The 25,726-nt window shown below is 41.0% G+C and overlaps 3 protein-coding genes across 8 annotated transcripts in view; 1 reads left to right on the top strand and 2 right to left on the bottom strand.

The window, feature by feature from the left end:
* LOC125897389 (xaa-Arg dipeptidase-like) overlaps window positions 1–25,726 on the top strand; it is a 649,571-nt gene that overhangs the window by 129,662 nt on the left and 494,183 nt on the right. The window lies entirely within an intron of this gene.
* On the bottom strand, window positions 14–6,779 carry rad51 (RAD51 recombinase). Its single transcript, XM_049590721.1, has 10 exons — window positions 6,721–6,779; window positions 5,952–6,038; window positions 5,080–5,217; window positions 3,708–3,825; window positions 3,478–3,569; window positions 3,194–3,288; window positions 2,850–2,963; window positions 2,362–2,491; window positions 1,198–1,319; window positions 14–1,047 (listed from the first exon to the last, which is right to left on the bottom strand). The coding sequence occupies exons 2-10, from the start codon at window positions 6,033–6,035 to the stop codon at window positions 924–926; spliced, it is 1,017 nt and encodes a 338-aa protein (XP_049446678.1). The 5' UTR covers window positions 6,036–6,038; window positions 6,721–6,779; the 3' UTR covers window positions 14–923.
* cenpe (centromere protein E) overlaps window positions 8,351–25,726 on the bottom strand; it is a 31,667-nt gene continuing 14,291 nt past the window's right edge. The window contains exons 30-60 of one of the 5 annotated variants that reach the window (XM_049590594.1): window positions 25,160–25,243; window positions 24,444–24,560; window positions 24,218–24,334; window positions 23,886–23,969; window positions 23,553–23,669; window positions 23,230–23,451; window positions 22,587–22,667; window positions 22,360–22,443; window positions 21,747–21,908; window positions 21,294–21,527; window positions 20,897–21,130; window positions 20,664–20,747; window positions 20,323–20,439; window positions 19,988–20,221; window positions 19,280–19,363; window positions 18,956–19,072; window positions 18,633–18,854; window positions 18,421–18,516; window positions 17,394–17,474; window positions 16,723–16,848; window positions 16,437–16,622; window positions 16,136–16,345; window positions 15,651–15,863; window positions 15,218–15,421; window positions 13,750–13,926; window positions 13,538–13,638; window positions 13,072–13,169; window positions 11,555–11,690; window positions 11,066–11,454; window positions 10,943–10,981; window positions 8,351–8,511 (exon numbers count right to left, since the gene is read on the bottom strand). In XM_049590594.1, coding sequence (XP_049446551.1) covers window positions 8,435–8,511; window positions 10,943–10,981; window positions 11,066–11,454; window positions 11,555–11,690; window positions 13,072–13,169; window positions 13,538–13,638; window positions 13,750–13,926; window positions 15,218–15,421; window positions 15,651–15,863; window positions 16,136–16,345; window positions 16,437–16,622; window positions 16,723–16,848; window positions 17,394–17,474; window positions 18,421–18,516; window positions 18,633–18,854; window positions 18,956–19,072; window positions 19,280–19,363; window positions 19,988–20,221; window positions 20,323–20,439; window positions 20,664–20,747; window positions 20,897–21,130; window positions 21,294–21,527; window positions 21,747–21,908; window positions 22,360–22,443; window positions 22,587–22,667; window positions 23,230–23,451; window positions 23,553–23,669; window positions 23,886–23,969; window positions 24,218–24,334; window positions 24,444–24,560; window positions 25,160–25,243 — 4,527 coding nt within the window. In that variant the 3' untranslated portion in view covers window positions 8,351–8,434. The remainder of the gene's footprint in view (window positions 8,512–10,942; window positions 10,982–11,065; window positions 11,455–11,554; window positions 11,691–13,071; window positions 13,170–13,537; window positions 13,639–13,749; window positions 13,927–15,217; window positions 15,422–15,650; window positions 15,864–16,135; window positions 16,346–16,436; window positions 16,623–16,722; window positions 16,849–17,393; window positions 17,475–18,420; window positions 18,517–18,632; window positions 18,855–18,955; window positions 19,073–19,279; window positions 19,364–19,987; window positions 20,222–20,322; window positions 20,440–20,663; window positions 20,748–20,896; window positions 21,131–21,293; window positions 21,528–21,746; window positions 21,909–22,359; window positions 22,444–22,586; window positions 22,668–23,229; window positions 23,452–23,552; window positions 23,670–23,885; window positions 23,970–24,217; window positions 24,335–24,443; window positions 24,561–25,159; window positions 25,244–25,726) is intronic. The other 4 variants (XM_049590595.1, XM_049590596.1, XM_049590597.1 and 1 more) reach the window with 4 other exon arrangements.

The raw sequence follows: 25,726 nt of genomic DNA on the forward strand, positions 1-25,726 counted from the left end.
TGAGACAAGTCGCTTTAATAGTAAAACAAATTTAATTTAGAAGCTTATATACAGAAGGTTCTAGTAAAGACAAACAAAGGAGGGACATAACTAATGGTGTAGACTTTGAAATTTGAGAAATGATATAAAAGTATAGCTGTATAGGAATGCTTTGATCGCAAAATAATGTTTCAACAGTGTTCTCAGAAAACATTTCAGACACTGAAAAAGGACACCACTCAACAGATACACCGTAAACACAAATAAAAAGAGATCTCGCAAACTATTAAATATAGTTTTTACAATTTTTTGACTCACTCCATGGATGAAACTACAGAGGTGCACTGCATTCAATAAAGGAAAAAAAATGGAGATGTTACTTTTAGTAACGACTCAGTGTCTCATTATTAATTATTAGATATTTGGTAATTATGCAATAAAGATCTAATAAGTAATCAATAATAGGTATCTCAATTATGTCAGGATTTATATTTTTTTGTAATTATGAGACAACTGATTTTTTAATTAGATGATAAAGACCTCATTCTCATGAGATGTTTGTGTAATTGAGGAGAAACTAACTCTTGTAATTATGAAGCAGTATCTCATAATAACAAAGCAGATCTTGTAATTATGAGATACTGTGTCGTAATTGCAGGGAAGTGCTTTTTTTCCCCTTTATTGAGTGAAATGTGCTTCGTTATGAAAAAAACCTAAATGTTCCATGTCCACATCTGCAGCTGGGACCATCTTATCCACTTTGTGTCAGCCAGCATCAAACCAAATCATACAACTTTCATCTCGAGGACCCGTCAGTCTGAGGCTTTGTGTGAAGGCAGTGGTATATGGGTGAGGATTGCACACACATTTTAGTCCAAGAATGAATGGGCAGGTGCGACAGTCACATGTAACACCACCCCACGGCTTTCTGCCTCTCTGCCAGCTCAGTCCTTGGCATCACCCACTCCATCAGCGTTAATGGCAAACATGGCTTCAGCCTCCGGCAGGCAGGGCGAGTCGTAGATTTTACAGATCCTCGTCTCTCCTCTGCCTTTCCTCAGGTACAGACTGCAAAGACAAGACCACTGTTAGAACAATGAAACCATGGTGACCTTTTGGTGTACCCACTCTCCTGTTCCCTGCTATCAAGCTCTATGAACAGACACACTGAAAGTATCTAACCATGCTGTGAGACTGAATACAAACAGCGTCACTCACCGTGTGGTGGAGGCGTGAGCCAGAATGTTGCCTCCGATTGGTTTCTTAGGATCTGCAGAAAACATGGCTGCCCCATCCACCTGTGCTACCACCTGGTTGGTTATCACCACAGCAACGCCAAACTGTCACAACATAGGAGTGAGGCAGCCAAAAGACTTGTGAAACCCCCTGGGTTAAAAAGCATCATGTCTCTGGACAGTGTACATTCAGTGTGTGTTACAGACATTCGACAGTGAGCGTGACTAAAACAGAATGAAATTTAAATCTGAATGGGTCTTTCATCTCTATGACTCACTGACTGAAATACAATCTTGGGCCTAGGGTTGGTGTAGAAACTTGTTACACTGGTTTTATATTAAGTCCAAAAGAAAAAAAAAAAGAAAAAAAAAAGATTAGACCAGCATGCCAATTTTGGCATAACTGGCCTAACAACAATGCCCACCTATTCTATGCTTACACATTTTTTTTTTACAGAATGATGAGGCAAAATAACAGGAACACATTCCTAACCTAAAAAGGCCATTAAGGGGGCTTGAGCGAGCCCTCTCATCTGGTCTCCCAAAAAACATCTGAATTTTGTAGTACACAAACACAACATGTGCTGTCCTTCCTCCTTCCCACCTCTAGTGAAATTTGATCTCCCTCATGTTGCCATGCTTGGCTCACAGACTGTCAGACACCAGTGGCTCCATTAGTTTATACTAATCACATTCTCATATTGCTTATATCAAATACAAGTTAGATTTAGCGCTGTTAAGCCGTCAGCACAGGTTGCTAATGTAGGCTACTTTTGCCAGGGCATGTCACAATCACAAATACCAGTTCAGCTGGTTTGCATTAAATTTAACTGGTTTAAGCTCATACCCACCAGCTATCATTTGATGATGACTTAACTTTTTATTACCTTATTTAAAATGTATTCATTTGCATTCATGTGCAGATGTCTTATTATAGAGCATCATGACTCTATGTAGCATTTTAACTTGCTAATCGAACTGTAAACAATGACCAGCGCACAGAAGAAGGTGGTCTTGGCACAGATCCTGTGATATTGGTTGCTGTCCCCAGGGGCTAAATTGCTGTCAGACCGATAGCTGATGGATTACCACATTGAAATGTCTCATGTGTCCCCTGAGAGTACACATGCACAGTCCAGCTGCTTACCTCGTCTGCCAGCCGGAGCAGCATGCGGAGGAAGCGTCCCAGGTGCCCCTGTCTGGCTGACAGCTCTCCTCTGCCTGAGTAGTCTGTTCTGTACAGAGCTGTGGCACTGTCCACTATCAGCAGAGCGTACCTGACACAAGGAGAGAAGAGTGTGTGTGTGTTAGCTGCAGGGATACACATTACTGTCTGAACAATTATCCTGCCTATTCATCCTGAAATGTCATTACAAATAACTGCTGTCACTGGACACCATCAAGATGCTGATACAGGAATACAAAGAAAGGTACAGAGGGTTCATACCACAGTAGGTGTTCAGTCAGGGATGCGGTGGTTATATTTTAAGGATTTAAGGAGCAAATGTAGTATTGGCTGTAACTGTTGGAAACTTCATGATTGGTCTACATGTACTGTTTATATCCATTTGCAGTTTTGATGCAGTACATTTTTACACAATACTCTGCAAGCACAAGCATTCGGTGCTGACTGACCTGGACTCAGCCATCATGGCGGAGGCTTGGTACAGCAGCTGGGTTTGATGGTCTGTATTGAAGGCTCGGGCGTAGGCCACGTTGTCGAGAACATCACTGCCTACCAGCCCATACCTGACAGCAGAGAGAGAGAGAGAAAGAGGGAGAGGTCACATGAAAGTCAACTCCATGTGTTCTTTCTATTGTCCACTTCTGATGCAAAAAGGTGTGCAGAAATTTGACTTTGTTTCTCATGTAGTTCCAGCCCTTTCCCTTCAAAGGACAAAAACAATCACGTTACAACAGAGTGTGGTTCCAGTTAGGTGCTAATCTATCAGATCTGAAGAGGAAATGTGCTGACTCACCTCTCCGCTACGGCGAGGAGTCTCTCTGGTCTGAAGGTTCCCTCTGTGTCGATGTACATGGCTTTACCTTCTCCACCCCCCTGATCGATGGGCAGCTGTGGACACAAAGGACAGAACAATCCACTGAGTGAAGTAATAAGTCATTTAGAACCTGCACGACTTAATGATGCAGAACCAACACACGTCACTATATCCTGTATATTATCAGTCTCCTCAGGAAGTGCATTCTTCCACTACTGAATAGCACTGATGCTGTCTCTCTCTGCAGTCAGTCTGGACTCTACCTGGCAGGTGACAGCGAGTGTGTGGCACAGCTGGGTCTTCCCCGTCCGAAACTCTCCAAACATCTCTGTGATGGAGCCTGTCTCAATCCCACCTGCAGGAGACACAACACGTTAATCGTTCCTCCCATCTGTAATGACTGAGTTCACATTGTGACCACAGAGCCTGTCTGTCGTGGGCTACCGACTGACAATCAAGGTGAATTACTGTACGATATGCACAGTGTACAAACCCTGCAGCAGTTTGTCGAGCTCCTTGGAGCCTGTAGAAATCTGGATGATCTCTGCTCTCCTCTGGTGGAACTCAGTAGCTGTGGTGAAACCCATGGGCACAAGTTTGGCAGCTTCAGTCTGAGAGGGAAGGAACAATAAAACATAACAGAATTACTAAATACAGTACTTTTTACATGCCTGACAAAAACCTAACAAAGCATAAGTAAAAACAGAGAGAAAAACTGGTCGGGTTGATATATTGGCCCTTATTATTGTTGTATTCACTGGCTGTTGAGTAACAGCTAATGTCAGCACAGAAATACTTAATCTGTTTGAGGTCATTTGGAAACAAAGATGCCAGAATTATTTGTCTCCACTTCCTCCCACTGTACAAAAATGAAGCCAAGATATCCTGGATACAGCTGCTGTCATCTTGTGCTGGCGATGTCATTTTGGGCTAGAATCTGTACAGAAGTGATCCAGGGTTGAGATGAGGTTCTGTACATAAACCCACCCAACTCAACTGCGAGCAGCGTCATAAATTGCAATTACACCGATTGACAAACACAGCTGTCAGTCACGATGGCACACCCCCTTTTATAGCATCAAAAAACTAATTAAATTTATACTTATAGAAAAATAAGAACACTTGAACATATATATGAATAGTATATCCATACTTTCTACCATTTGGTGGCATCTCAGCATGCTGAACTGAATGGGCTGTAGCTGCTACAGTAGTGGGCCAATCACACATCACATCAAATTAAAGTACGCTTGCAGTGATTGGCTGCAAGCAAAACCATAAAAGTAGTATTTTTGTCTAAATTTGGGAACAAAAAGGATCAAATGCAGGTATTGCTTGACTGGAGAACATTTGATTCCACTTGGTACTGTCTTATATCACCAATACCCAGCCCTACTAGTGTGACAACCTAAACTGACATAGGGACTTCCCTAATCATCTAACCAAAAGAAGTGAGTAGAAAACAGCACAAATGGTGAGTGTTTAAACGATGCTGTATCAGCTGGAAACATCAAAAACAACTTTTCCAACTAAGCATTGGATCATGAAGCATTATTCTGCAACAACATGGCCTGACATTTCTGTTAAGAAAATCATTTTCCTGGATGATCATGGAGAAATGACAGCTACATATTTATATTTACACATTCTATGGAGGATATAATAAGTAATGCTGCTGTTGGCGTTAGCCTTTCAGTGATTACAGCAACCAAATCAACAAATGCATGTGTGTCTAAAATAAAAACCCTACAGATATCCATACCCACGTCCACTTTCCTTTCCACAAGAACACAAGCAGGTTAAATGCTACACCAGGACTGTCCAGACAGACTGGGGCACTGAATAATAAGATTAATGTTACTTACTAGAATTTTGTCAGCTTTGGCCTCACTGATGCCTTTGATGTTGAGCAGCTCCTTCTTGGGCGCATAGGCCACGGCCTCGATGGTGTGGAAACCTGCTTCTCCCAGTTTCTTGATGTCACTGGCACTAATTCCACATTGCTGAATGCAGAGACATTGGAACAAGAGACAGCAGAAATTCACTGGGAGTGAGAAAACTGCAAATGTTGTTGGGAAATAGGAACAGTTTTGTTATGGCCTAAACCAAGGACAGTGGGTAAATTCAAGTAAGGTGAAGCCAGGGTGGTCCACTTATTCACTACACTACACAATGTGCAAGATTAACAAAGGTCTGCCCTTGTCAGACCTGGAACCTGCTGGCTTCATCTACCTGCTGAAGTAATGGCTTTGGAGCTTTACATGAATGGTTTTTAACTGCTTTTTCAAACACCAGAGCATCATTACAGTTAGAGATGCAATGCTCACACAATATTCGGCACCTGGTTCAGGAGACATGGCCATGCCACGGCTGCAGAACGACAGTCAGTTGGAATAAAGAAGACCAGGAAAAAGACTGGCTTTCTGTTCTCAGTGATGGATTATTAACCTGTCTAAATGCGACCTAATTAGATTGCCATTGTTATGGGACACAGGCGCTTATTTAAACATAAGGCTGACATTTGAAAGTGCACACAACACATTTACATAATGAGGTGCATGAAGCGTTGAATTGCAAATACTGTATGAAGATGTTAACCCAGCCAACTTCCCCAACAGCAAACTTCCTCCCCCAAACCAAGGCCCCACTCAGACAAATGAGGGACACGACTTGTATACAGTGGGTGCAGTAAATTCAGTGTTTCTCAGAGGGAACAAAGTGTGTTGAGGATACATACCTCCAGTCTGCTCAGAGGCTGTGGCCCGAAGTTTTCTTCCTCCTCCACCTCTGTCTCCACCCTGGCCTCGCTCCTCATAGCCATGATCTGAGTGTGAGAACAGGGTTAACATGGAGGAGGCAGAAGGCTGACTGACAGGTAATAGCAATGCTGTCCTGACTACAGCGAGCAAGAGTCTGAGATTTTGGCCGTTCTAGCTCCGTGACTTTGCTTCCCTGGTCTTAAAGACAAGGTAGCAGTTGAGAGAAATGTTTTTCTAACGTTTAACTTAATGTAATGAGCAGTGAATGTCTTTATTTGGTTTCCAAAATTAAGCAACGTTTGGCGACACCCCAGTGAGTTAGCAGACTAACGTTAGCGAATGCGTAGCGCTAATTTTACACAATTACCAATAACTACATGTGACGTAACCCGGTGAAAACGGTGAAAACAATTAAAAAAAAGCCCAACCGTTAGTTTCACAGTAACGTTAGTATACTTAACTCGTGTTATGAACCAGCTTTAAGCCCCACCATCATTTTTACACTTTTACTTAAGCGGCTAGCCTGTTTAGCATTAATTTAGCGCTGTTTTCCCATCAGTTTGCTGCATTTCAGTAACTAATGGAGTTGGAGTAAGTAAGCTAGCAACGTTGCTCGATCGATGACAGCGTCACAGCGAAGCGACAAGTTCATTACAATAATATTACTTGTGTCTTACCGATGTTTTCCAATCATGTGCTATAAATGTGAATATTTCTTTTGATAACTTAGCTGCAGTATTAACTTACCTTCTGCCTTCTTGTTTCCCTCAAAGTCGACTGTTTCCTAACCAAAGCTCCCGCGCGGGACGTACTAACACAACGTAATGACGTTGTACGTTCGGACGTCACCTCTGACAAGTTTTCTGATTGGTCCCATTACCAGCCAAACAAAGGTAGCAGCAATACAGGATCTCAGCCGATCTATTCTTCAAAGTAAAAGCTCAGGATTTATTTTGATAATTACAGGAAGTTTAAATCTAACATTCATCTCTTCTGCTGAATAACCCTACCCCCTCTTAAGTTTATTTTCCGACACCCACAAAAACCTATTACTGTGTTGGTGAATTGTACTTTTTAAATGACGGTTTACATCTGCCTACTGCTAAAGGACTGTTCCTTACTTATGAGAGGGGGGTGGTGCTAAACGGGGGAGGCACAAACACTTTTTTAAGCACTAAGGAGGGAGTTATGTTTTTTGATCTGGCTTAAGGGAGAGACTGTATTTACTATTTATTTAAAATACCCTTATAACACCATAACCCTCAAGTGGGTTTTTTCTTTGAAAAAAAAAAAAAAAAAAAAAAAGGTGTGCACGTTTATGTGTGTATGATGTGTGGGCTTATTAAATTTTGCTGGTTTTGTGTGTGGGAAGAGGATTTGCATTTTGCTTAAGTTCAAGTTCAACTTTATTTATTTTACTAAACAAACAAACAAACAAACAAGCAAACATTATATGCAGTTAAAAGCTACAGAAAAGAAATATGTTTTAAGGTTACTCCTGAAAGTGTCTATAGTGGGGGAGAAATGGATAGGGGGAGGAAGGGAAGTCCACAGCTTTGGGGCAGCTATTGAGAAGGCCCTGCCCCCATAGCTTAAGAAGCCAACTGGTGATAAGTCACACTCCCTTTGAGCTGTTTGCTCATTGCTTTGGCTCCAATACATATATTTGGTGTGAATACACAAATGGTTATTTATGGTGGTGGTGGTCTCAAGGAAAATATATTGACTCCAGGGAGGGCTTAGCTTCTGTGATGGCACTCCTGCCCACCTGCTTCTCCAATCTAAGGGCATGCCGACCGTCATCTACTGTGTGTTATACACGGATTATGGATAAGTACCCCCTTAACACCATATAATTCCACATTTGCAAGACTTCTGGAGAAAGACAAGTACAACACTCAGGTTCAGTTCTACCCGCTGAGGCTTTACTGTACACCATAGATGGGAGGCACCTGTGTAAAAGAGGCGCACCTACATTGTTTGACATACTGAAGAAAGAATATGGTCTCTATTCTCTTTTGGAGGAATTGGACGCATATTAACACAGACCTTTGGTTCAGATCCACCCTCTCCATTTTGAATTCCTTAAGCATGTACAGCATGTAGTATATGAAGAAATTATCAGAATATCATTCTTGAGTATTCCGGATTATCAAATGTGTACTGTCCTGTATATGTGCCACAAATCAACATAATATCCTGCAGCGAATCATTTGGTCACCAAAACAGAGCCATGCATCTGTAATTCAGTGCAACAAAAACTTAATGACTGACTTGTGTGCACACATTTTATAGAAACTAAGTCACTGGACTGAGAGTAAAAGAGACAACAGATTCCTTTACTTAATTAAAAGATGTTTTATTATTAGAGCTACAGAATGACGGAATAAAAACAAAACAGAAAAGTCCGAAACATTGAAAAGACAAAAGACATTTAAATATATTGCACATGGATTTTTTTTTACTGGGTTTTACACATTTCCTCTTGCTTTGGAGACTGAGGCCACCAATCCTTTCTGCCTGCACCTGCAGCTGCATCTGCAACACAAAAGACTTTTATTACTACACAGAAATCCCAGGTACTATAATAAAATCCACCTCACTGCTCACTGAGATGTCCATAAAGGGATTAAACCCACACTGTTGCACATGTAAAATTAGTTATCCATGATTGTTCTAATTAAACAGGTGTCTGTATTCATTGTGTCTTTTACCTGATTGGTATATCTGTTGTTTGCATCAGTAAATAAGTCAAACAATATTGATTTCAAGCCAGTTCATTAAATATACAGTATTATGCTATCACAGCACAAAGTACTACACTTCCTGTCTAACCTGTACCATATTCATTTTCCCTTTTTAAACATGACAACTATGAATTGTGCGTTTTTCCACTTGAAAAAAGTGCAGGATTGCAGGCTGATAGAAAGTTTGCAAACAGGACTGAATAAGCAGTCATTTAAAGTAGGACATCCTGAAAGTTCCCTGTGTAGGACGCATCTCAAAGACTGAGGGCAGTCTATGAATTTAATCACCAGCATCATACTCCAGCTTTGCTCTTTAATGATACTTAAGTTGCCATGGTTGACATTTTGAAATCAAGATCCTCTCATAGCGACTGAAATTTGGTTGAGATTTCAGAAGCCAAGTATTTCTATGTACTGCCAAAAATAATGTTCAAATTTAAAACCAGGTAGAGTAGCTATTGTAATATGGAAGCTTATTTTCACCAGGAAAAAAGTATAGATGGATTTTGACAAATAGAGCTGGACTGATACATTGGTGAGACGATATTGGCCTATCACAGATATACTGGTATTGGCTTCTATGTTGTCCAATATGGACGGATATCATAAAGTTTATTTTGAACAGAACATAATGCAGGAAAGATGCTTGGAGTAATTCATAATTATTAAGTTCCCAATTAAGTTTACTATTTCAGTGCACTGATGTCATTTTTAACAATAATATTTATTGTTGAACTGTAAAATTTCCTGCCTCCAGACCATATCTTAACCCTTAAGCCAAGTCAAAATAATAAAAGTTTACGAGATTAATAAAAATTATTTGATTTAATAAATCATGATTAATAGACTGTATCTTAGAAGTTTGATCGGATCCTGGTGGCTGGCTGCAGCATAGGCCATATACCCCGCCCTCATCATTTAGTGGATAGGGCAATGGCCAAACTAAATAGTTTACACGTCAAATCATTTTCCCAAAAAAAGGTTTCTGTCTTTGTAGGTCGTTTGTAAAATGCTGATTTATGTTCAAGAGTTTGTTTTGCTAGCAAGTTTGGTTCTAACTTGTCATTTGATGCTATAAAAAGGTGGTCTGGAGTCATGATTGACAACTGTGTGCCGACTGGTGTGCATGCAATCCATAATGCTGCTCACGATTGGTCGAATGGGTGTATGGTCAGGAACCCGATACAGCAGAAATGACACAAATGATGTCACCAGTGCAAATGGCAGCAGTTGTATGTGGAATATTTTGGCTTCATTTCTGTACAGTAGGAGGAAGTGGAAATACGTCCATCTTTATAAACAGTCTACGATAAAGAACCATTATGAGGAGAGGATTTTTTTGCAGGACTCCAATGTCTTTTGACGTACAACAACAACATTCAGTTGTAAGGTATGAGGAACAAAATCCAATATCTACAAAATGTCATAATGTTAATGTCCACACAACGTGAAATGTGAATGTCATTAGATATCTGAAATATCGTCAACCCGATTTTCACTCCAACCAAAATTCAACCTCTGTCCAATGTCTTTCTGACATCATTTTGAAGTCTTCTGCAAACTCAAATGGGAATAAAATGATTTAATCGTGCAGCTCTTCTAGACTTTAGACATATTATCAGACTGAATGGATCAAATTCTGAAAGTGATATGAGTCAGTTTGCAGGGGCTGTGATGCTAGAAAAAAATCCATCCACTGATTTACAGACGTCTCTTTTACAATGCAAGTCTATGGGGAAAAAACATGGCATCATGAGATGAATATAGAAATTGTAATTCCACATGTGGCTTCAAAGCCTGGTGCTGTTCCTGAGGGACCAGGTCCTACTGGAAACTGAGTGTATTATCTCAAACTTTTTAATCACCTTGTATTCATGTATTCTAATGTTTTTGACTGGGAGACAAAATTCTGGCTTGTTTACTTAAAAAAAAAAATCCTACTTTTCATGTGTTTTTTAATAACCCTATGTGAATATAAATGGGCTTCCATATATTCCATCTTCCATATTGATTGTTTTCTTTAAAATATAATGTCTGGTCTGCTGACATAGTCCTGGACAAAAACTCATTATTTAAATGAAAGCTCAATGAATGGATTTCTCAGCTACAACCAAATTAGAAAGTCATCAAGGCTCAGTGTGACCCTGGTGAAGTCCCAACACCTCATGCTTCTGTTAGTAAACCCTCCATGCCCAAACACACAGTGACATTACAGCAGTTACCCATGTCTGTGTCTGGTTCATCAGGAACGTCGAAAACCTCTGGCAAAACAAACAGCAAATGTCTGTATGATGTTAAAACTATGTGACAAACAGTGCAGGGAGTAAACTTAAAATGTAGCTTACCTGGAATGGTTCCCAGGCTGGAGTTATCAAAGAACTGCTTAGGACAGGTTCTGGACAGCACCTCGGAGCTTCCGCCCACATCAAAGAATCTGCTTTTGGGGGAGTCGAGCACAGAGACCTTTGGGGAGTCCAGCAGCTTCCTGGGAGAGTCCAGGACCTTCCTGGGAGAGTCAAGAACCTTCCTGGGAGAGTCAAGAACCTTCCTGGGAGTAACCAGAAACTTCTTGGGTGAGCTGAGGAAGTTGGAAGGGTCTGAGGTCAAGGGAAGGCCTCTTTTGGTGGGAGTGCAGGGTGATGGAGGCCTGTCCACCTCAGCCTTGCTCTTCACCTTCAGCTTGAAGGCTCTGCTCTTCCACTTGTTGATCTCTACCTGCTGACTGGACACCAAGCTGATGGTGACAGAGGGACAGGTATTAGAAAAGGACTAAGGGATGCTATGAATCACATGAACTGGCCAAGCAGTAGTATAATATAACTGGTTAATCTCACCTTTCAAGCTCAGTTATTTTCAGTTGAAGCTGTTTGACTTCCTCCTCCAGTTTAGTCTTCTCCAGTACAACACTGGATTTGATCACCAGACCTCGGGGGTTGGTCAGTCTGGCATGAAGGTCCTCACCTTGCAAGACTGAATTCAACATGTCATTAGTGTCAAACTGCATTAAATCAGTTTTCCCCTTTAAATTGGTAACAAATACACATTACAGCCAAGGCAAAAGACATAAAAAATAGCAGCTTGACACCTGGCACATGTTCTTGAACTAGTATCAGCTTACAGGCTGTTGTGTCTAGTCCAGTCAAGTAGGAAAGAGCACCTTTTGTATTTTTTTTTTTTTTTTTTTTGGCATTTTTGTCTTTAATGGACAGTTTAACAGTGAATGGTATACTGGAAACAGGGAGAGAGAGGTATATGACTCGCAACAAATGTCCCCGATTGGAATCAAATCGCGATGTAGCAGTTGTGTGGCATGTGCTGTAGTTTTACACAGCTAGACCTATTTCACGCTGTGCCAATGATGGAGAAAGATCTGGCTGAACCCACAGTCATTCTGCACAAAGGGAAAAAAACCTCTCTGAGTTGTTTGTATTTCTTTAAACCAATTACAATCGTACAGGGGCCGTGCTAAGCCCAGGATGCAGAGAAGGTGCTCTTGCAAAATGTGTCGCTGTAGGATTGCTATTCAAGAGTTCATAGTGGCTCTGTGGGCAAAGCTAATATATACTCCCAAGAACAAAAAACATGATCTCATCTAGTTTGCACTATAAAACCAATCAAAATATTGCAAAACCACATATGTTTTTATCCCCTTTCTTTTAAGCCCTTGTTACACTGCCTGTCGCCTCTAACCCAGCAGTGGTGGCAGTAACATCACCGAATGGACGTCTGTATAAAAGGGACAGTCAGCTGGATGGGATCATGGGTGGGACATATTGACAAGATGTTATGGTTTGACCCACCGCAGGAGATGTAAAACGTAGCTGATAGCAGTTAGCAGCTAACTCGAACACGGACAACAGCAGCCGAAAATGTTCACAAATTGGAAATCAGCTGCCATTAATCAGGGGTGGTAAATAATTGTTATTTCCATTTTTTGCCACTGTTATAGTTTATAAAGCGCTGCCGATGTATATGTTATATTTTACACTAGACACTGTTGTGTTACATGTCACGGCACTTTTGTTCAATGATGCTTGCATGCAGTCTAAAAAAAACACTCTAGTGTAAAAATGCAAAGACGAAATAAAGAAGGGACTTTGTAGCAGCCCTATAATGCAATCTCTGTGTAAAACAGGTTTTAGTAATCAGCAGCAGATTGAGAAAGAGTACAGATTTATTTTGTTTTCATGAATAATTACACTAAAGGACTCAGTTTAAAGTCAATTGTTTCAGATATTTGTGAGATTTAGAGTTTTGAAAATCAAACTCAGTGTTACCCCCTGACGCTGACAGTTGAAGGAACGTATAACGCCATTTTCATAAGATAAAAGAAAACAACAACTACACTTACATGACTCCTCTCCCTCCTGCTGGGATTTCCTCAAGGTCTCCTTCAGCTTCCTCAGTGATTCTTCCTTTTGATTCATCAGTGTGGTCATCTGTTGGATCCTGAGAAGGAAAAACCTCTGGTCAGAACAGTCACTCATGGAATGAATAGAATCAATCCCCTTTATATTTTCTCGTAACTGGGAAAAGGAGGACAGCTGAGGTCAGATTATGACCTTTATGTATCAGAAGTACAAAATATAGAACAGAATAGAACTTTAATTGCCACACAACCATTACTGATCAACCATTTCTAACATGACAAGGAAGCCTCTTTCACCATTTGCCAACACATTTTGAAAAAGAACTAAAGAAATGGAACCAAAGAAATCCTGACATTACAACAACCCACTAAGAACAGTCAATAAATGAGACAAAAAACAGGAGAAGAAACAAAGCAAAGGGTAAGAAAGCAACCAAAGGGATCTTACTCTTTTTTGTGGTTATCAGATGCTGAACTCAGCTCCACCTCCATTTTGAACAGTTTAGTGCGGAGTTTTTCCAGCTCAACAGCACTGGGTGATGCATTTTTCTAAAGCAGAAAGACAAATATTTACAAAAACCAAACCAAAACATAAACTGCTTTAACAAAAGACTATAAAGTTTGTAACAATGGGCCTGAAAATGCAATCATAAGACAAACCTCAGACTCTCGCAGTTTGCTCCTAAGGGCTTGGATTGCATTGTCTTTATCCTCAACTTGTGCACGGGTGTCCTGCAGCTCTGTCTGCAGCAGCTGGGTAGCCTGTTTGTGGTTGGACACCCTGTTGTTGGCTTTGATCTGAGCTTCCTCCAACTGCTTATTATGTACACGCAGAGCCTGGGACACAGAAACATGTCAGTCACCACCTGCATATAGACAAGTTTCCCAGTCGTGCCATGTTGAGATGAGAGGTTGGATGCAACTGCTACGCATAGAGTGAGGAAGAGAAGAAATCAGCTGACCCATACAAGCTATATATTTTTGTCCCATGAGGAGACCTCTGACCCCTGAGCACAGTGGTTCCTACTGCAGATATAAATATTTATAAACAGCGGGGAAAAAAACAAAACAAAACAAAACAAAAAAAACAAACAAAAACATTTTTAAAGGCTCAGTGATTTCCTAAAAACAGCTTGTCAACCTAGTTTTTCAGGGTTTCTCCAACTTAAAAACATGGCCAAAAACATATTTTGTGAGGTCACAGTGATCTTGACCTTTGACCACCAAATTCTAATTAGTTCACTCTCTATTCTTCTTGAGATATTGCGTTCACAAGAATGAGAGGGACACAAGGTCACAGTGACCTTGACTTTGACCACCAACATCTAATCAGTTCATCGCTGAGTCCAAGTGGACGTTTGTGCCGTTGAGCGTTATTTTACAATACAAAGTCAGAAAGTTGATAAAACCCATGTATTAGAATTAAGACTTTTGAAAGACATTTTAATACCAATCAGGGCCTTATTTTTAGATGAATTCAATGCATTCTAAGACTTTTTAAGGAGCTACAGGAAACCCACTGTAATCAAACATGACTTAAAAAGAAAGAAATAGTGCACCTGCTGGGGACTATTTTGGTGATGGATTAATCCACATTTGGTGCTCTAGTGAGTCTTTGGGTGCAGCGTGTGTGTGTATGTGTGTGTGATTGAGTCAAAAAAAAAAAAAAAAAAGGAATGTGTTCATGGTGATGAGGGAGCCTGTCACCCAGTGCAACAGTGTGGCTCACTTATATGTTTTAAGACAACAGTGAAGCTGTATGGGACAGAGGTAGAAGACATCTAAGGTTTTGACACGCGCACACACACTTTGTGTCTGCAGATTTATTGACCAAAAAATAAATAAATCTTTGAATATTAACTACTTATTATTTGCAACCAAGTGAGTTTAAACTGTCTTGGCCCATAACAAACTGTACGAGAAGGCACTTATTTAAGTGACTTAATAAGATGATTCAAAGGTGTCTCATCTCAAATGATTCTAATCTGCTCAGAGCTTTGGATTTTAATAATATAGTGGATAAACTAGTGAGTAAAAAAACAGCCTAGTTTAAGATCACTGTTACTACATGATGGCAGTAGTCTTAAGCAAATATAAATCAGACATTGAACAGATACGTTAGACATACCTCAACTTGCTCCTCTGTTTGCTGGAGCTGAAGCACAAGTTGCTGGTTGTCCTTGAGTAGGGAGAGCTCAGTTTTCAGAGGAGCTCCCTCCAGTGCCTGCAGCAGAGTGGAACTCTTACTTCTCTCCTCTCTGAGTTGTAAATCAGCCTGAGCCTCAAGCAGCTTCAGCTCTTCAAACAGACCATTCTGTTCATCGATGATGCCCTGCAGGAGTCAGGTGCATAATATGACATTATTAAGACGAGCAAGTGAAATGCCACAACAGGCAAATAAACCTAGCAACTCACTTGCTAGTAAAGACAATTATGATGAAGATTTAAGAACCAGTGTGGAGGAATTAGGGAGTTATATTACCATAAAATGAGTATAACAGTCATAATAACATTCTCATTAGTGAACAGTAGCCTGAAACCAAGTGAATGTTAAACCCTACCTGCAGAATCATCTTCCGGTTGTGTGCCACTGCAGATCTGTGGTCCAGCTCACTGCTCAGGATGCTGTCCAGCCCACTGAGGCTAAATGGCTGCTTGTTAAGCAAGGTCTGCAGCTGCTCCTTGAATCTCTCCCTGTGTCTGATCTCAGCGGACAGCTCACTGGGATAAGACGCCATGTTGGCACACAGCGTACTTGAAATGCTGGCCATTTTCTACAAAACCAAAAGAGTCATGAGAAAGTTTCAATGCAGAAATGTTAGAGAATGAAAACATATAGAAGAATAGGACACAATCACATGTTATCCAGAAGTCACGGATTAGAAAAACCACAACGTTGGTGAGATATGTGTCACTGAATTCTCCTACAGTGTATTTTTTAAAATATTTTTATACTTGAAACTACTCTGGATAAATTTACTTGCTGAATGACTCAACTGTAAAGCCCCATTTTAACTTGTTTGCTTACACAGCCCCACGATCCTACCTGCAGGTAGAGCTGCCTCTTGTTCAGCAGCTCCGTCAGTCTGTGGTGCCAAAGTGCGTGAAAGTCTTCGTCTCTGACAGAGTAGCAGGGTGCCTGTGCTCTGCACAGCAGCACATCTTGCAGACGCCTCTCCTCAAAAACAGCCAGATCTTTCTTCACCAACTCCTCAAACAGATTCCTGTAGCCCTGTGCTCGCACCTGGAGGTGCTCCTGGGGAAAAAGAGAGCAGAGGTTTCCAGGTTATCACCTGATCAACAGTTAGACCCTTGAAATTTAAAATGGAAAAAATACTGGTATTTACCATAATGTTTCCCAGACTCTGAGTTGTCTGCAGCTGCAACTGACACACAGTGCTGTAGGCATTCATGGTGGGTTTTGGTAGAGAGGCCAGATAAGGATGCTTCAGGGAACACTGCATCTTGTCCAGTGCTGTGGAGTTATACTTGGAACAAGTGTCTATAAGGTGCTGGAATTTTCTGAAGGACTCCTGCAATGATGAGTTGAGTGGTATCATTTATATTAACCTCTTATGCTAGAATATCTTTGCTTTTTAGCTGCTGATTAATCAAAATAACAGGAGACATTACCTGAAGCTGCCCTGTAGAGTCCTGCAGTCGTGATGATGCTGTCTCCTTGACTCTACTGGTGCTCTGCTCCAAACTGCTCAGCTGCTCTTTAAGGGCAGAGATGGTTGTCTTCGCTTCACTGAGCAACTGAAAGGACAAGAGACAAAATAAAACCTCTAAAACATAATAATATAATATATAATGATACAATCTTGTATGCATATGGCTCGTTTCCATCTCAAACTATATCTAGATTACAATCTGCCTTGTCAGACACCTCTGCAGAACCTCAAACCTGTTCTGAATGCTGTTCTCTGCTGTTCATCAGAGCAGATCCCTGGACTTGTTAACTCTTTTTATTTCTTCCCTTGGGAAGCCTGCCTTCCAGTGCTTTATACCATATAAATGAAATTATTACCTAAAACTTGAAAGACTCTTCCCACTGGATGAATTTAAAATAAATTGTGGACCTTTTTAGAGATGTGTGTGACCGGTTCTGATGCTGTTTGTATGTGCTTGTGTGTTTTGTTGTGCATTTTATCTTTGTTCTATTTCTCTGCTGTGCTCAGGTTTCTCAGGTGACAAGAGATCTTGATAATTTCAACAAATGAAATCAAATTAAATGAAGATGATACAAAATGAAACAAACAAAAACAAAACAACTAATGACTCAAGTAGAACTGGTGACAAACCTGCTGTGAGGTTTCAGCTTCAGCTTCAGCATGACTGTGTCTCTCCCTGTATGTTTGAAGCTGCTCCTCAAGCTGCTGCACCTGAGAACAACAACAGGGGCAGTAACACGTCATTAAAAACAGGCATCACAGCTAACGGAAACAGATACATGGGGACACTTGCTGAAACTAAGGGCCCTGACACACCAACCGGACACTCTGGGCCTTTGGTGAGTGTCTGTCGCCATAGTTTTTGCAGTGTGCCCTGCACTGTTAGCAATTGTCGGCCCTTGTCAGCTTTGTACCCGCTGATTCAGCATGTTAAATCTACCTCAGAGCCAGCAGAGCCAAGAGGGCTCAAGAACTCAAGAGGGCATGAGATCGAAATAGCTTGTTATATTTGATAAGATTACATAAATACTGAGTGACTTGTATGCTCCTAATTTCTCGGTTGAGTTTGGAGATGTTTCTACATCAAATACATGTATATATCTGACCACATCTTTGGTGGGTAATGCCCTTGTATAGCTCATCAAGCTACTGCACTGTGCCACACTTCCATTGCCATATTTCGATCACACACTTAAGCGTGTCATCTTTGTTTACAAACTATAAAAGGAGATATAATTCCCTCACTGCACAGGAAATTACAAATATAGGCACGGCAACTTCCTGGAGTCTTGTGGTCATCCTGAGGTTGCCAGGCAATCAGTGGAGACTCCAGGAGGTATCTGCACCCAGCCAAGAAATAGTCTGGCAGCTAATAGATATAACAGAGAGATGTAACATGCTAATTAGTGAGTTTTAGAGGTGCTGGTAGGCAGATTGTTTCCAGTCCAGGAGCCAGTCTACTTGTTACCACCTGTTTTCAGTCTTTATGCTAAGCTAAGCTAAGCTAAGCGGCTGCTAGCTGTAGTTTTATATTTACACAGATGTAACAGTGGCATCAATCCTCACCAATTCCTCTTGGGAAGAACGTGAACAAATTGATTCTCCAAAACATTAAATGATACCTTGAAAACTATGACAGTAAATAATTTGGACCTACTCTTCGTTGCAGCTTGGTCTCTTGTTCTCCTCTCTCTGGCTGCTGCTGTGAATTCAAATTTTCCTGCTCGCTCAGCCTCTCCTGGATGCCTGAAATCTGCAGTTGGAAGAGAACATAAATTAACTGACATCATACAAGTGTCTTTGAAGCTGTCGGTTTGTCCAAGTTAATGTTCTTAAGTTGCAAATGACTTTATAGGTACAAAAATGTACCATCTCCATCCTGTCCTCCAGCTCTGCTCTGAGCTGCTGCTTCTCCTGTCTCAGTCCCTCCAGTGTCTCCTGCAGCTGATCTCTCTCCTCAGTGAGAGACGTCACTCTGCACAGCAGCTTCTCCATCTCCTCTGTGGAGGTCTGACAGCTGGCTTCCTTCTCAGAGAGCAGACTGTCTCGCTCTGCCTCAATGCTCTCCAGTTTCTCTGTCAGAGTCCTCACCTGTGAGGAAGGGAACAATTAGAAGGGTCACTGCTCTGAAAACAAGCTTCATAAAAGCAAATCCTTGCTATTTATAAGAGAGTGAGGTATTAAACACCAACTTGTTGATCGAAGGAGCTTTCCTTCTCCTGACACAGTTTTTCCAGATCAGAGTTCATCTGCTTCTGTTCACACAGCTCCTCTTGGACTGACTTCAGAAGTTGTTGAGTTGTGGAAGCCTTAAAACAAAATCTTAAGTTTAGTCAATCAAATATGCATATGTGTCAACAGGAGCAGAAAAATAGAAAAATGAGAACCTTAGAAATGAATTAAAAACTACTTAAATATCCAACAATGAAAGGCACAAAAAATTATTCGTACAGAACTGCGCACAGCCATATGATTTTAGCTGAGTCAGACTCTCTTATGAAGACCAGTTGTCTCACCATATTCATGTTCTGCTGTAGATCATATTCCACCTGCCTCTTCTGCTCAGTCACAGTCTGGAGAGACATGTTCAGCTGTGCTATCTGTTGAAGCAGAGATTATATATATTCCAAATATTTGTAAAACATCCCAAACACAGACGACACTTCTAATGGAACATAGGAAAGAAATGTAAGAAAAACTTGTATCTTAGTGGTTTTGTTCTTAACAACATGTGACTAAGATTTGTATGAAGCAGAACATTTTACAGTAAAAACATAAACTTGTCAGTGATCTCTGGCAGATGAATGCTGTAATGGAGACAGTTTCTACATGACCTCACACATATCTCCGTACATTTTCAACAAGTAAAAAGAAAACTGCAGACGCCAAACGCCAGATACCAAAATATCTTTGCTAAAAACTAGAGATTAAGGATGCACTGATTTTTTTTCTTCCTAATACAACTGTAATACTCTACCGCTGCCCCCCCCAAGCAGGCATGGTCTAAATCATCAGTCAAGAAGCCCCCAAATTTTACTTGCATTTTTTGAGCTCCATTTCTGCCTTTAATTTTTTTTTCAAGCTGTGTCATTATACTGTATCAGAGCTATGTTAGATGACAGTATGGTGGGCTAAAAACTTTACAAATTGAGTTTTGTCTCAAAACTACCTTACTACAAAGCTAACTGTGGTGGAAACACAGGACAGCGCAACTTGTGACAAACCTCAGTCTGCATGGTCTCCATCCTGTTCTCCAGCTCCGCTCTGAGCTGCTGCTTCTCCTGTCTCAGTCCCTCCAGTGCCTCCTGCAGCTGATCTCTCTCCTCACTGAGAGACATCACTCTGCACAGCAGCTTCTCCATCTCCTCTGTGGAGGTCTGACAGCTGGATTTCTTCTCAGAGAGCAGACCATCTCTGTCTGCCTCAATACTCTTCAGTGTTTCAGTAAGAGTCCTCATCTGTGAGGAAGGGAACAGTTAGAGGAATAATCTTGCTAATAAGAAGCTTCATAAAAGCAAATCCTTGCCATTTATAAGAGAGTGAGGTATTAAACACCAACCTGTTGATCGAAGGAGCTTTCCTTCTCCTGACACAGTTTTTCCAGATCAGAGCTCATCTGCTTCTGTTCACACAGCTCCTCTTGGACTGACTTCAGAAGTTCTTGAGTTGTGGAAGCCTTGAAACACAATCTTAAATTTAGTCAATCAAATATGCATGTGTGTCAACAGGAGCAGAAAAAAATAGGGAAATGTAAACCTTAGAAATTAATTAAAAACTACTTTAATATCCAATAATGAAAAGGCACAAAAAATTATTCACAAAACCCAAAGAGTACAAAACTGTGCCCAGCCATATGATTTTAGCTAAGTCAGACTCCATTATGAAGACTAGTTGCCTCACCATATTCATGTTCTGCTGTAGATCATTTTCCACCTGCCTCTTCTGCTCAGTCACAGTCTGGAGAGACATGTTCAGCTGTGCTATCTGTTGAAGCAGATATTGGCTGGTTATTTATCTACGTTAAATGACAGAATGGTGGGCTAAAAACTTTACCAAGTGAGTTTTGTCTCAACATTACCTTACTACAAAACTAAGTGTGATGGAAACAGAGGACAACACAACTTGTCACAAACCTCAGTCTGCATTGTCTCCATCCTGTCCTCCAGCTCTGCTTTGAGCTGCTGCTTCTCCTGTCTCAGTCCCTCCAGTGTCTCCTGCAGCTGATCTCTCTCCTCAGTGAGAGACGTCACTCTGCACAGCAGCTTCTCCATCTCCTCTGTGGAGGTCTGACAGCTGGCTTCCTTCTCAGAGAGCAGACTGTCTCTCTCTGCCTTAATGCTCTCCAGTTTCTCTGTCAGAGTCCTCACCTGTGAGGAAGGAAACAGTAAGAAGGGTCATTCAAGTGTCTCTTTAAGTCTAGCTGCAGTTTAAACCATTTTTAATCTAAACTTTCTATTACAACTACTACTGTCAATACAGAAAATGTGTGCAAACCTATAATGGATGGAAGTAAAGTTATCAGATAGAAACCTCAGTCTGCATTGTCTCCATCCTGTCCTCCAGCTCTGCTCTGAGCTGCTGCTTCTCCTGTCTCAGTCCCTCCAGTATCTCCTGCAGCTGATCTCTCTCCTCAGTGAGAGACGTCACTCTGCACAGCAGCTTCTCCATCTCCTCTGTGGAGGTCTGACAGCTGGGTTCCTTCCCAGAGAGCAGACTGTCTCTCTCTGCTCGCATGCTCTCAAGCTCCTCAGTCAGCCTCTGAATCTGTCAGGAAAGAACAGAGACCTAACTGTAAATTTAAAGATTTAAAGTGACATTTATATAAGATTTGGATTTAAATAAGCTTCTTAAAAGAAATATCATAAATCCGTAAAAGATTCATGGAGTTCAGATAACGATCAAATAATTTCAAAATGCGTTAACAGCCAGCATCACACATCAGGTCCCCTCTGAGTGTTCTTTATGTATAAAATGTAGTCCTGCCTGAGTTTGGAGTTCTTGCATCTGGAGGGAAATATCTGCATCGCTCCCATTGCTTGCTTTGCCCTCCAGCTCTGCCTTTTGACTCTTCAGCACGTTGATCTCATCTTTTAGAACTCTGATCTTCTCCTGAGACTCTCTCAGCTCCTCCTGGTTCTCAATCATCTGAAAGACATTGCAACCACATGAGTGGAGAAGTGAAGATTTTTTCCATACAATAATCACTGAAAAGGAGTGGACAATAACAGGGTCAACGTCTCCCATCCACCACCAGGGAAGTCTTGGGCTGACTCATTACTAGAGCTGCAACGATTAGTCGATTGTGGCAATTTCCTTCATCATATACAACATTAAATTGAATATCTTAAGGTTTGAAGCTGTGAGTTGGACAAAACAAACAGAAGTAACTGTACAAACATATTTAGCTGTGCTATCTGCTGAAGCAAATACGGGCTGATTATTCATACTGTAAATATCTGCAAAAATCCAAATGTAGACAACATTTAAAAAAACAAAAACAAAACATAGGACAGAAATGTAAGAAGAAGTGGAAATCATCAGTGTATTTTATCAGAGCCCCAAACTGTATCTTGCTGATGGGAAGGAAAGAACTCACCAGTTCTACATTTTCCTGAAGGTCAGACTTCAGCTGGCTCACCTCCTCCTTAGTTTTCTCCAGATGCTCCTCCAGCTGTTGGATCTGAAGCACAATGTAGGCAAACTTTAACATTTTCAGTATTACCCATATTTTCTCACAAATATCTGCTCTAGAACATACCTGAACGTATGAGCAACAATATTAATATGTTTAAGAATGAGAATAAATGAGTGACATAATCTAACCTGCAGAAGTGTTTGAGCCTCCTGTTCTTCTTTCAGCGACTGAGGCTCAGAGCTGAGCTGCTGCTGTAACTCACACTGCATCTGAACAACAGAGAGAACAGTAGGACTTCAGTATGTGCTGGAAATGATGATTTTCAGGGAACATATCATTAGATTCACTGGATTCCTTGGCATAAATGAAGTTTGATTTCAAAAACAGAATAGACATCTGCAAATCTGGCAAAACCACTTATTGAACTTGGGGGGGGGGGGGGGAGCAAACTTATCAGTTCACCTTACCTAGAAAATATTTTACCACACTGCTGGAATGAAAGCGGCACATGAGCAGAAAAAATTAAATTTGCTAATTTAATTCAGTCATGTTACTGTAATGACTGCAACAATATTAGTATTAAGTTCGAACAGCTGTGTAGAACTGACAGTGTGGTTTTGAAATACTAGTTTTGTTTCAGTCCATGATAGTCTTCAGTCTGTGAACACACACACACACACACACACACACACACACACACACACACACACACACACACACACACACACACAGGTTTCTTCATAGGTATTTCCCGAGCAACACAACCAGATTTCAGAGATGATGCCTGGGATATACTGCAATCTCAATTTATAGTATTCAGCCAAAGCTAACCGTCTCCATCCTGTCCTCCAGCTCTGCTCTGAGCTGCTGCTTCTCCTGTCTCAGTCCCTCCAGTGCCTCCTGCAGCTGATCTCTCTCCTCAGTGAGAGACGTCACTCTGCACAGCAGCTTCTCCATCTCCTCTGTGGAGGTCTGACAGCTGGCTTCCTTCTCAGAGAGCAGACTGTCTCGCTCTGCCTCAATGCTCTCCAGTTTCTCTGTCAGAGTCCTCACCTGTGAGGAAGGGAACAATTAGAAGGGCCACTGCTCTGAAAACAAGCTTCATAAAAGCAAATCCTTGCTATTTATAAGAGAGTGAGGTATTAAACACCAACCTGTTGATCGTAGGAGATTTCCTTCTCCTGACACAGTTTTTCCAGATCAGAGTTCATCTGCTTCTGTTCACACAGCTCCTCTTGGACTGACTTCAGAAGTTCTTGTGTTGTGGAAGCCTTAAAACAAAATCTTAAGTTTAGTCAATCAAATATGCACATGTGTCAACAGGAGCAGAAAAATTAGCAAAACGAGAACCGTTGAAATGTATTAAAAACTAAAATATCCTTTAAGGAAAGGCACAAATTAAATTATTCTTACAATCAACAAGTTACAAAACTGTCAAAAAAAGTATGATTGCAGTTAGACTCCGTTATGAAGACCAGTTGTCTCACCATATTCATGTTCTGCTGTAGATCATATTCCACCTGCCTCTTCTGCTCAGTCACAGTCTGGAGAGACATGTTCAGCTGTGCTATCTGTTGAAGCAGATATGGGCTGATTATTCATCTTCCAATTATTTGCAAAACAACCCAAACGCAAAATACTTTTTCAAACAGAACACATTAAAGAAAAACTGGAAATTACTAGCAAATTTTACCACAACATTACACTCTCAAGTTGCTATGTTAGATTTTTGGTCTGTTTAAACGGGAGGCTTTTCAACTAACATACCAACAGTGAAGGATGAGTTTATAAATTATCCCTCATTAACAATTTAACTCACCTGTTGTTCTAAGTCAGATTCCTTCTGCTCACAGAGTTTCATATGATCAGAGTTATTTTGCTTTAGCTCCTGGTGCTCATCTTCAAGAGAATGTAGAAGACTCTGAGTCCTGGCAACCTAAAAATAAGAGAGCACTTCTTGATCTGATCTGAATTACAGAGCACACAGTACTTCTGAAAAGGGACTTTAAACATAGCTTTGGTGAAATGTGTTGTAAGGAACTAACCTCTTGTTCTAGCTGAACTTGCCTCTCTTGGCTGAGTCTTTCTAGGTCAGCGTTTCTTTGATTCTGCTCTTGGAGTTCTTGTTGAAGTGAATGCAAAAGGCTCTGAGTCTCTGCAGCCTGCAAAGAGAAAAAGTTGCATTTCTTTTCATCTACACAAAAACTGAAAGCTTTTTCACAGTGTGACCACACATAAAGGAGCTGTATACATCATTCAAAGCATTAATATGGCAGCAAACAACTATTTGCTATGTAAAGATATAGTGAAGTAATGGCATCCTGAGCAGAGAATAAAGCCATGCTTCCTGTTTTTGTAATAGAAGCTTCTCTGTTTATTGCTGAGGCAGAAGGTCTGCCTCGCATGCCTGTTACTGCATGTGAGGCCCAATATGTGTATCCCACTGGTTAGCTAATCCCCACTACTCTGCACTGCGCTCATATGTCAGTTACTGCTAATAACACCATCCTGATCTATAGCGTCATAGGGGAAGCGTAGTGCCCACCCTCTGCTTCCCTCCCAGGTTAACACTGTAAACTCTGTCAGAGCTGCTGCTGCTGTTAGCACCAAAAGCTGCTGGCTGCTGGCTCAGCCGTCTCCATGTTGAGAACCGTGTGCAGACAACCGGAATCAGACTCTGGATCAAAGGTATGCTCTAAATGTCATATATAGTTCTTTTAAACATTAAATCTCAGTTTGACCACAAACAACTCCCCCTCACCATCTCCATATTATGCTGCAGATCAGCTTCCAGCTGGCTCTTCTGCTCACTGATGGCCTGCAAAGTTGCCTGTAGTTGCTCTATCTGTGTAAGAAAATGGAGACATTCCATAATTTAAGTATTTTCAGTCAAGAAACAGAGTTTTGAAGATAAGGCTATTTTTCTTATTGTCAAAAAATCCCATGAAGAGACCAAAACCAAGTATGTGAGTCTGTTTCTCATAACTTTGCCTTCCCCACCCATTGGTTCTTACTGAGGAGTGTGCGAGGTTTTTTTTTTTTTTTTTAACAATTTTTAAAGGCTGAGTGTTTTTCTGAAACAATTGGACACAGTAGTTTATAGCAAACGAACTCTGACTGGCACAAACAGTGCCTTTGTTGGGATTATTTGCAGGAGTGGATTAATTCACATTTGGTGCTTTAGTGAGTATTTGTGACAGAAGGACAGTGTATGTGAGTCAAAATAAACTATAGTGTGTGTGTGTGAGTGTGTGAGTTCATGGTAATAAAAGAGCAACATGTCACCCAGTACAACAGTGTGGCCAACTGATGTGTTTAATAGTTCTGG

Source organism: Epinephelus fuscoguttatus, linkage group LG11, assembly GCF_011397635.1.
Source record: "Epinephelus fuscoguttatus linkage group LG11, E.fuscoguttatus.final_Chr_v1".
NCBI classification, from domain to species: Eukaryota; Metazoa; Chordata; class Actinopteri; order Perciformes; family Serranidae; genus Epinephelus; species Epinephelus fuscoguttatus.